Here is an 11,765-nt window from a genome sequence, read left to right on the forward strand (position 1 = left end):
GCGGTGAGAGGCGATTCGTTTCTCGCCAGAATCCACTCCACAAACGCGGTGAAAGCTCGAGGACCATCTTCGGACGATGGCGCTCTGCATGCGGTGTTTAAACTTGCATCGTAGAACGCACAGAGCGCGTCGTCCGGATAGCTGGTGGTGTTAGCTAGCAGCTGGAACAGTCTAGTATGGTCCTCGAGTGACCTCTCCCCCTGCTCCAGCAGGAGGAGATATTCCGGGCGAAGGAGGGCATCCATGCAGGGAACACAACGGAAAAAAAAAGATACTGGGAAAAACGAGAAAACAAACAGAGGGGAAAACACGGAGGTAACTGTTTTTGGGTCAGGTCTTCTGTCACGCTACGCTGCTGAGAGAACACGCCGGAGTCACGAGGAAACGTTTAACAGTCTTTAATCAAGAAACACAGGAGATAATCCACAATGGGAGCTTGAGCCAACATAATGCACTGTGAGAGTCGTGTGCCAAATGAATTCTTGCATCTCGCCAGAAGATGTCGCCCACAGCTGGTCTTCTATACTCTTTGGCCGAATCATCCAGCTGAATTCATTTCACAACGTGCTCATCCATGGCGTAATACAGCGCAATACAATACAGGTACAAATTCATTGTAAATTGACTATTAAATAGTTTAACCAGAGTCTATACATAATTTCCATGACAGAGTTCAAGATAAATCCTTTAATCTTACTACTGGAGCTGCCAGTTGTAAATGATTATTAAACAGCAGCACAAACTATGCAAAAGCGGCAGTCCTTCTGGTGCACTGAGTGTCTGAATTCACTCACTTGTTTTCAGTCATTCCTTCAAGAGAACTTAATTAGTGACCTAATGTAGGGAATAGTGAATGAGGGTATAGGGGGCGATTTTGGATACAGCCTAGGACTTTTAAACACAGGGCAATCAAGGGAACACAGGTGACATCAATGAAACATAATCAGATTAATGAGGACAGGAACTTGACCAAATAAGGCAAAACAGGAACTGAAACACATGACAAAACAGGTCCAATCCTGACATTAGGTATTTTGAGAAAGGCTGAATAATCTCTCCAGCCAATCTTCTCCAATCTCTTCCAATTTCTGAATGGTATTTAAAGGGGTCATAGGATGCCCATTTTCCACAAGTTGATATGATTCTTTAGGGTCGTAATGAAAAGTCTGTAACATAGTTTGGTTAAAATTTCTCAATGGTAGTGTAAAAACACCCTTTTTTGCCCTGTCAAAAACAGCAGTTTTGTAGCATTTTCCTTTAAATGTTAATGAGCTCTGTTGATCCCGCCCCTCTCTTCTGAGCTGCTCTCTGGGGGACTGTTTACTTTAGCCGCATTCATCGTGAAACTCGCTAATTAGCACAGTATTAGGAAAGGCGATTTGCAAAGATGCATTAAAAAAACTTACACTCGTTCTGTAGATGAGGCTGGATCAGGAATGATTCGCGCGAACATAGACGCATTTATGTAGATCGGGGGCGCATTCTCTTCAAAAACAAACGTAATCCACTGCATCTTCAGCAGCTCAGATGTCGGGATAAAAAAAAAAAACACTGGGCGGATTTTTATCATTTTAGGATGGTTGTGTACACACACTGCCAACACACATTTCAGTTCAAACTACTTGTAAAACTGCATGTAGCATCATATGACCCCTTTAAAGTGTTTTTGGAGATGGTGAAACCACAACTGTAAAGATGTAAGCAATGTTATTGAGCAAGAAGGTGAACCTCACTGGTAGAGCCAGTAGTCAGTGCCACAGGAGCTCAGAAAAGAAGCTTGAAGTGTTCTTCACTAAACATCATTGATGATGATGATGATGATGATGATGATGAGAAACTTAAAGAGAAGAAGTACAAATTTGTCTGGCAGAGGAACAAACCACTCTGACAAAACTACTGCAAACCAAATCCACCCTTTAAGGGATCTACTAGAAGGGGCTAAATGCTGAAGCTATCCATCCAAACGCTTACTCTTACTCAGACGCCATGCTCATGGACCATGTCTGTTCACTAACTCTCTGGTGTATATTACACACAAAACCTTTAAGCACTTTTCCATCTAGTAATCTTATTGGCAGTTTTTATTTGTGGCAGTTAGGGTAAATGGGTGTTAGCTAGTGCTAACAAGGTACAATGTTGATACACTGAGCGCTTTCAAGGATGAAATATTCACTGGATTTGCCAAAGTTGGTCAGGCATCAAAATTGTTTCAAAGATACTCAGAGTTTTGTGTGCACGTAAAAGCAATTAAACTAGATATATACAAACACAACCTTAAATTCTGCTTTGTTTTCTGAATATATACGCTCAAATGTTTGGGATCAGTAAGACTTGTAATGTTTTTAAAGAAGTCTCTTATGCTAACTTGTGCAAAGTCTGTGCTGTACAAAGAATTTCTACACATTTTCCACTATTGTGTGTTTTCTGCTCAACTGTTTTAGAAAACTGAAGTCTGGTCTAACCCTCTGATGCATGAATTATTAAATCACAAAGTAATATTTTTTACATGTTTGTTTTTACTTTCAAACAAGTGAAAAATCATGCCAAATTTTTTTTGTCATATTATGTTTTGAGGGAGTTATGTACATATCCAGTGTAGTGGACGATCAAAGGTATAAAAATACAGTATACATGTATACATGTCTACACTTTTATATTACCTAATGAATAAATATAGACTGTAAGCATTGAAATAAAGACTAGTTAATATTTCTGTTCAATAAAACCATTCAAGTGTAAATTATAATATAATTTATAATTTTAATAAAACACAAAATAAGGCAGAACCTATATATAGGCCCATAGGCAGAATTATACCCTTTGGTGCATGATGTCTACTGTAGTGGACAGGTATATTTTCTGTCACAGAAAAAAATGTACAAGAAAAATATTGTTAAAATCTGGATGCATCTATTTCTGACATCCTATTTAACTGAAAAATATTTTTTGTAAGTATTTAACACTTATTCCGGAGGTACATGGGGCATCCCCTTTTCCTGCCGCCATTTTGAATATATTATGCAATATCTCAAAACAAAAAAAAATAGATAAAAAGACAACAATTAAATGGAATCGTAGACAACACTTTGGGGGTTCGGCAGTTGGTGGCTGGAACATGGTGCTACATCTTAAATGGTTCAAATTGGCTTACAAATATCTCTCCACTGTCATGGACACCATGCATGAAAGGGTTAAATGTAACTTTTCTCATTTTGTTGGTTATCAGGTATTTGCGAGGTAATGACCAAACTTTCTACCAGGGAATATTGCTTACAAAACCATTCCAGTTGGAAATTACATAAGGCACAGGAACAGACTCCTCTTGAAATAAAACTCTAATTTTCTTATTGTTTTTTGATTTAGGTGATGAAAGTCACTGTTTACTTATATAAATGTTTTACATAGATCCACTGAGTGACAGAGATTGGGGGGAAAAAAGACCTCTAAAAAGCATGAGAACTCCATGTGGCACTGCATCAGCAACAATTGCAAACTCTTTTGGACTAACAGGAATTTCATGCTTATCTAAGAACCCAGAATAATTACATATTGAACCATTCTGATTGAAAGGTTGTGATGCAAAAATAATACCAATTTTAAACCAATTACCAAAGAAAAGAGATTTGTGTTTATACAGTAGATTCTCAAAACAAAAAAAAATAGATAAAAAGACAATTAAATGGAATCGTAGACAACGCTTTGGGGGTTCGCCAGTTGGTGGTTGGGACATGATGCTACATCTAAATGGTTCAAAATGGCTTCCAAATATCTGTCCACTGTAGTGACCACAATGCATCAGAGGGCTAAAGTTAATTTTCCTCACTCGAAAAGAGTTTTTTTTTTTTTTCTAAATGGAAAGTTTTATAGGCAGCAGTGAAACATGTTGCCATTAGATTACCAGCACTTGAGGATTCAAAGGGAAAAAGAACAGGTTTGAATAAAGCTTCTGCATTACATACAAAAATCTAAAATCACTTGTTATAGCACCACCTTGTGGCCAGTTCTCTCAAAAAGTGCATTGCATTCGGGCATCAATTGTCATGATCTTTAAATAACAGTAGAAATGATCTTATTAGCCCAGTTGTTCTGATCAGATTTTCAGCTATCGGTTTAGATCAATTCTTGAAAATGTTGTTCAAAAGAAACATTCAGAAATAGGATTAGATCCAGTCATCCAAACATGGTTTAATTGTCAGTAGGTGTTGTTCAAAACTTTTTGTAGGATTGGGGTACCTTTGATCCAAAAAAACAGGATTATCCTGATCAGACTGGAACTCTCTGTATACAGTGCTCTCCCTCAGGATACATGCATGGACAGTCCCAGGCACTTCACGACACTGTTCATGATGATGAGGTCAGTGTCGCACACAATTGGATGTCGATGCTGTGCCACTCTTTGCGGTTGACACACTCCCACTCACTCACATGATGTGCTTGTATATAGTTGAATAGTATTGGGCATGTTACCATATACTGTGACATTGTGATAATTAGTCCCAATCAGATCACTGATCAACCGAATTTTGTAATCTAAACAAGTTTAGTTTCAAGTTTTTCACCAATTCTGATAAATTGTTCTAGCCTATTTCTATTTTAAGACATTTTTTTATTTCTATTTTAAGACATTTTTTAAGACATTTTTAAGGCTTCTACCAAATAAAAACATCAAAACAAAAGTATCAAGTTAACATCCTAATCACACAGCTAAGCACTTCTGATATAGCATCCTCCATGACCTAAACTTGATGAAATTTGGAGTGTATCACCTGTTGTCTGTGTGTACTAATTATAATATAATATTATGTCACATAATTGTATTAATGTATAGTAATATGCATAATATATGCATATACCGTAAAAAAAAGGGAGAAGGAAGAAAAGAAAACCATAACAAACACAAGGCTCAAGCAGCTGGCTGCTTGGACCCCCAACTATGTAACCACGTAACTTTCCCTAATCTTGTGCTTGCAATTTCAGTTTTGTACTTTTTCAATACAAAATGTCAGGGGTATACACAACACAATACAATGTTTAATGGTTTGAAAGATTTCGAGTTGCAATAAGAAAGGCAATAAGAAACAAGGTAGTAAGAAAGAGTGTCTCGAGATCAAATTTCGTAATTTCGGTTTCGTACAGTAGGCGGCAGTGTCGAGCAACCCCCCGATACAATAACAAGCAGAAGAATCACCGGATATCCGGAAGTGATGAATTTTGGGGTTAATTTCGTTGATCGCTAACGGTGTGGGTGAAGCAATGAATTAAGAGCGTCGGATGCTTAAACAATTCCGCCCTGGGCTTTGGCCGAACGCTGGCGCCGTCTGTTAGTTTACCCAGGCAGCTTGAGAATGAACGACCGGAGTTGAATCATGATTATAAACGCGCACAGGAACAGTAGCAGCACTGATGTGTGGATGTGGAGAGTCAGCGTAAACTGATCAACCGAAAGGTACCGACTCCTCATCCTCCCTTCATTTGGTCAAACACTCACCCTCTTTCCCTGAATTTGAATTCAAACCTATATTCAAAAGCATGCATTCTCTCTGACAGTGTTTTAGTGATCTGCTATAAGAAAGCCAACCACACCATTTGAATCTCCACACAAAGCCGCCTCTGTGGGTGTTTCATCATTAACGACCCATTGAACTTCCTCGCCTGGTTTCGGTCCCCTTCAAACACTGAAGCGTCTCGGCAGCTCATCCCTCATGGCCTCTTCATCGGGCAACGACGATGACCTGACGATCCCGAGGGCGGCGATCAATAAAATGATTAAAGAAACGCTTCCCAATGTGCGAGTGGCGAACGATGCCAGAGAGCTGGTGGTGAACTGCTGCACAGAGTTCATTCACCTCGTCTCATCAGAGGCCAACGAGATCTGCAATAAATCCGAGAAGAAGACTATATCCCCAGAACATGTTATAAACGGTGAGGATGTCACTTCTTGATGATTGTGAGATCACTAACAGCTAATTAATCAATAGGATGAACGATGTAGGGTTTTTATTCAAAGCTTGTCCAGTAAGCTTGAGTTAAAGGGTAGTTTAAATAAACGCTCTTTCATTTGCTCACTCATGTTGTTCCAAGCCCCATATTTCTTGCTTCAGATGAGCACAAAATGAGATGTTTGCCTGAGTGATAGGGACTGGCAGCCTCGGTCACCGTTCACTCATTGGCTCATTTTCCATATAATTCATGATCTTAAACCAGCCTAAACTGGTCTGCTGGTCTTAGCTGCTCTTCCAGCCTGGGGCCAATTTAAAAAACATAGACATAAACATATGATAAGACTGCATTTGTCCCCTGGTCTGGCTAGTCGTTTGACTGATTTTAAAGGGGTTTTGGGCACTTTTCAGCTGCTCAGTCTTGAAGACTTGCTGGAGATCAGTTTAGCCAGTCTGGGGGACCACCTTAAACTGGCTTAGATTGGTTTAAAGTGGAGTTGACCTAAAAATGAAAATGGTTTGACTTGCTCCAAACCTGTATGCTTTTCATTCTTCTATGGAACACAAAATAAGATAATGTAATTTTTGAGCTATCCCTTTAACTATGTTTATTAAATCCATAGTGGTGATTGCACTGATGTCCCTTTGTGGGTTTGAACCTACAACCTTTTAGGTGACAGCTAAGGTCATGGATTGTATTAATATACAGATTAATTCAGATTAGTCTGAAGATTAATTCAGTATTTTAGCATTCAGTATGGATTTAAACTACACAGAGGATAGATGCGATTGTGTAACAGTCACGATAAAGGTTTACAGTATGAAGATGATGATTTCTTGTTGTCACTGGTTGTACATTTCGTTTCCAACAGATATATGTAACAGTTAATGTTTTTTTTTTTCCTCCCCTCAGCGCTTGAAAGTCTAGGTTTTGGGTCATATATCGCAGAAGTAAAAGACGTTCTGCAAGAGTGTAAAACCGTAGCACTTAAACGGAGGAAGGCCAGCTCTCGACTAGAGAACCTTGGCATACCTGAGGAAGAGCTTCTCCGTCAACAGCAGGAATTATTTGCCAAGGTAAAATCCTGGAAGAGCTTTAAAAGCATGTTGGAACTATTTATGAAATGGATGGAATCAGCTTTGCGCTCTGTGGCTTTCTAATTTGTGCCTTGTATTGTGTAACAACATGAACGCTGTGTTTTCAAGTGGCTCTTCTGATCAATTCTGCTGTCTTACAGGCACGGCAGCAGCAGGCTGAGTTAGCACAGCAGGAGTGGTTACAGATGCAGCAGGCCGCCCAGCAGGCACAGTTAGCGGCAGCTTCAGCCAGTTCCGCTCAGCAGGCCGGATCTTCCCAGGATGAAGATGAAGAGGATGACATGTGACTCCTGGCTGGCTTTCCAAGCACACAGATAGATTGACAAATATATATATTTACAGACATGTACGGTCTTATACACATTCTCTGTCCTCCGTAACCTTAGCAGAGAACCTCTGCAGTGTTTTCTTCTATATAAACTTTTAAATCCCAGATCACCAGTATAAATTCATACTGACAGTTTAGGAGCAATCATAGGTGTTCTCCTGTGATTTGTTGCTATGTTTGCCTCGATTCACTTGTTAACTAGAATTATTAGCTTTCAAAAATCCCTCTTTTTCTTTCTCATTTGTTCCTGATTTAATTGAAGGCAGTTGCCATAAGTTGCCAATGTGTGTGGGAAGAATGTTAAGTCATGTGCTGTGGCAGTGACATGAGGTGCATCGTATTAATTGTCATTGGTTAAATTCAGGAGCCGGTGTTTTGAATCGCGTCCTGTTTTAGGCGATTCGCGTATTTCTCTTATATTTGTATTTGTAACATAGTTTAAAGAGACACATTTGGGGAACATTTTTTGGAAAGTGATTTTTACAGCCGTTCATCCCCGCTTCTGTATTTCTCTTTGTTCTGCTGAGTGAGATAAGAGAATGTGATTTGTAATGTAGGATGTTGCTTTTTGGTTCATTTTAGTTCAAGTGAAGATAAAGATTATGTGTAGATAGGCTTTTACTTGCCCTGTGTTCAGAACAGTATTCTAAGGAAAAGATTTACATGTGCAGAATAATAATCTGTCTCATAGTACCAAAGATAGAAAAACTATGAAAATTCAGTCACCAGATAGGCTTTGGAAATCTGCTCATGGTATTTACGCTCTGTATGACGTGAACGCTTTGGTGCATATCGCACTGAACGCTCTGCAACTCTCACTTTGTACAATGTTTTGATGGCAGATTTTTTTCCAGGTGCAATGTGTAAAAGTGCAGTTGTGAATGTGTGGTTAATTCATATCTTGTGATGACTGGTAAGGCATAGCTGAGAAGCGTATTCACATGCCTTTGCAAAAGCTGTAAGCTGTATTCTCTAAGCAATAAAGTCGACCCGTTTTATAGACAGCCTGTTTTCTGTTTTGTTTTTGTTAATTAAAATATTTTAAATAAAACTTTTTAATAAAGTGTTCTTGATGGTGATTTTCAGATTTTTTTTTAATAAAAAAAAGAAAATGACAACACGAAGAAATAATGCAGGAAGTGTAAACCTTTGTATAACTGAAAATGGAAATAGTTACCTGTATTCTTTGAACAGGGTGAAGGTTATATTACGGTGCGTCGACAGATGGCGCTCCTGTGGAGACGAAAGTCCTGCTATGGTAAATTTTTGAAACATTAATATTAATGACGCAATCTGACGTTCTCCCAGTAGCCAAGAGTGATTTGCTGAATCATTTGCTCATGAATATTAACAGTTTACGTGACTGGACGCTGCCCGAAGGTTACCATGCAACGTCAGTATGGCCTAATTAATATTTATAAGCTCTGCCTCTGCCGTAGTAGAAGTCGTAAATTCCCACTGTGGACGTGTAGAGAAACTGTTGCGCTCCAGTCCCCCACCGTGCCCACCATTCCGCCTTATTTACGTGTACAGAAGTGAAAGGTCGATCGTTTTCTGAGTTCGGCTGTATCATATAAACAGAGACAGTTTTGCAGAGCATTCAAGTCAAGAATAACAATAAGTTTACGAGGTGACAGTTGTTACAGGCGAACTTTATATACTTGTGAAGAATTGCCATCGACAGATCGGTCTGTTTTGGCAGTATTACACCAAGGTTGTTCTTCTATTCCCGTTTTTTCCCTCCCCACTAAACCTACTGAGCCGAGATACGGTAAGTGTCAAACTGACAGAATGTATACGATATGTATAAAGGCGTTTAAATGTGTACTGCACTGTCATATTCTGTTCAGGGGTAAATCATCGTGTAAATGTTTATAAACACTGTCGAACGGCTGATTTGTGTACGATATTGTTTTGATCTGGCTTTAGTCAATATTATCTGTCTCGTGTTTGATAGTTGCTGTAAGCAGAAGCCCATGTTCAACAATGAGAAAATTATTACCATGGCTGTTGAGATTTGTGGTACATTTTTTAATTTGCCATGAATGTGTTTTGCAGCTACATTGTTTACGATATGTTTTTGTCCGTTTAAGATCAGCTGAGATGTTTAGCTGTCACCTTTAGACAGATTATATCTGCTAATATGAAGAAATTATTCCTGTATGGGTCTTCTGTTCTTTATGCTTTGGAAAGAATGATCATCGTCAATGTTCTGCAATAACAAATCAAGATGTGACATATCACAGGAAATTCAAAAACATAGTTCATGTCATCCAGAAGAAAGCCAGAACAAACGAATTCATTCTGACTGACATGAACCAGATATGTAAACTTACTGTAAAGGGCTTTGCACATTGATCTGTTAAATACAGGCAGTACATTTCAGGTTAGACTTGGAATAGGTATTCTGGGTATTCGCATAACAACAAAGAAATCTGAGTCTGTTCTTTCAGTGCCATATTTTATTTATTTATTTATTTAAAGTTTGCTACAAGATATTAATATAATGTTGTATTTACATACCATTTGAAACAATGGTTGCATGGATGTTATAGGCTGTTGATCCTGTGAAGTGTCTTGTCAGCAGTGGGTCTTAAATCTTTACCAGCCTTCCATGCTTAATTCATTTGTTGGCCTTTCTGATTGGATTTATAGCTCATGAAAATAAAATGTACAGGTGTAGTTCGCCCCCCTTTTTTATTGTAAATTTTTTACTCACCCTTATGTTTTTCCAAACCTTATTACTTCCTGTCTTCTGTGGAACACAAAAGAATATATTGAATAACTGTTTTTGTCCATACAATGAAAGTCACTGGGGTCCAAGACAACATTGATTTGTGTACAATACAGGTTTGGAACAATGTGAGGTTGAGTAAATTACAATCTTTTCATTTTGTGGTGAACTATCACTTTAAAGAAGGGTGCCATTAGTGGCTCCAATATAGAATTTTGAAAGTAATCACCTCAAACAAGTTTCCTGAACCCTTCACCAATCTCTCGTTGATTGGACAAACATATAGTCCCGCCCCAAACTCATACCATTGACACACCATGGTGGTGTGTTACGAGTCAATGTTGCCTGGTTGTACAAGGGGTCAAGATTTGGCTGGTCACAGTTGTACACAATTTGAAAAGCTATTTTAACAGATACCTTTCTCCAGGTATCAAAGACCTTCTTGGTAAAGACTTAAACAGCACCATGAATAATAATATTGTATTCTACATTAATTTAGATAATTACAGTCCCAATACTACATGCTGTCAGGCCAGAGTCATGTGAGGAATGGCGAGAGTTAACCAATGAATGTGGATTTACCAGTTTGGTCCAGTTTCAGATCCACACATGTTGCAAGGTTTGCCATTGGCTTTCCCTCTTTACGTAATCTGATTGCTCTGCAATGGATATTCAAGATATTCTTAAAGATTAATTAACTAATTAGGCCAATATATATTCAATATCGACCAAATATCAATACATTTAAAACATTTACTGTGGATTGATAGACAATGAATGAAGTTTCTGCTCTTTACATCCCTTTCTGTCTCTCTGAAGTCAGTAGATCAGGGGTTTTCATACTTTTTTGTCCGCCGAACCCCTTGCTTAGATTTAAAACTTAATTCATTTAAATTAAGTTTCCCTTGAGATTTTAAGTTAATATTTCAATAATTTAACAACACATTTGCAAGGTTTTCTGATGCTGGTTATTAGTCAGTCACATGACATGTAACTTAAGTAATCTTTTTTGGTAAGTTATTTATTTTGATTGTTCGTATTTATATTGTAAAATTATAGATGGATGGATAGATAGATAGATACATAGATAGATAGATAGATAGAGTGGGTATAGAAAAGAATCACCCCCCTTTAAAATAATCATGTTTTGTTGCTTTGCAGCCTGAAATGAAGACAGACACAGTTTTTGTTTTATCCAGCTGTATTTACTCAAATTATAACATCCAAGTGAAAGATATAACACCAACATGTCCGAAAGACATAGGAAAAAAAAGAAAAAGAAAAAAAAAGAATCACCTCTCTCCTAAAAAGGAAGTGGAAGGTATTTGGTACAACACAGACTCTCCCTGGATCAGGATGTCGCTCCAAACTGGATAAAAAGCCAGGAGGAAACTAGTCCGAGAAGCCACCAAGAGGCCTACAGCAACTCTGAAGCAGTTGCAGGAATTTGTGTGCATGTGACAACAATATTCAAATATACACAAATTCTCCACAAATGTGGCTTGTATGGAAGGGTTGCAAGAAAAAAGCCACTCCTCAAGAAAGTAGTGATGGGAAGTTCGGATCATTTTACTGACTTGGACCTTTGAGTCTCGTTCAGCAAAATGAACGAATCTTTTTTCGAGTCATTTCGTTCATTTTAGCAAAATATAATTAAAATGTTACG

General features: G+C 38.2%; 1 protein-coding gene across 1 annotated transcript; it reads left to right on the forward strand.

Annotated features, from left to right (window-relative positions):
* Nucleotides 1-5,181: 5,181 nt before the first annotated feature.
* Nucleotides 5,182-7,675, forward strand: LOC107675436 (protein Dr1). Its single transcript, XM_016469772.1, has 4 exons — nt 5,182-5,446; nt 5,548-5,922; nt 6,853-7,016; nt 7,178-7,675. Exons 2-4 carry the CDS (start codon nt 5,703-5,705, stop codon nt 7,322-7,324), a joined length of 531 nt encoding a protein of 176 aa, XP_016325258.1. The 5' UTR covers nt 5,182-5,446; nt 5,548-5,702; the 3' UTR covers nt 7,325-7,675.
* The last annotated feature ends 4,090 nt before the right edge of the window (nt 7,676-11,765 follow it).

This window comes from Sinocyclocheilus anshuiensis, unplaced genomic scaffold (assembly GCF_001515605.1).
Source record: "Sinocyclocheilus anshuiensis isolate Anshui unplaced genomic scaffold, SAMN03320099.WGS_v1.1 scaffold1696, whole genome shotgun sequence".
NCBI lineage: Eukaryota > Metazoa > Chordata > Actinopteri > Cypriniformes > Cyprinidae > Sinocyclocheilus > Sinocyclocheilus anshuiensis.

Bases quoted from the DNA above. Each gene is read 5' to 3' on its own strand.
- LOC107675436 (XM_016469772.1), top strand. From the start codon at position 5,703: ATGGCCTCTTCATCGGGCAACGACGATGACCTGACGATCCCGAGGGCG. The intron at 5,923-6,852 runs GTGAGGATGTCA...TCCTCCCCTCAG, and splicing joins CCCAGAACATGTTATAAACG to CGCTTGAAAGTCTAGGTTTT. The intron at 7,017-7,177 runs GTAAAATCCTGG...GCTGTCTTACAG, and splicing joins AGCAGGAATTATTTGCCAAG to GCACGGCAGCAGCAGGCTGA.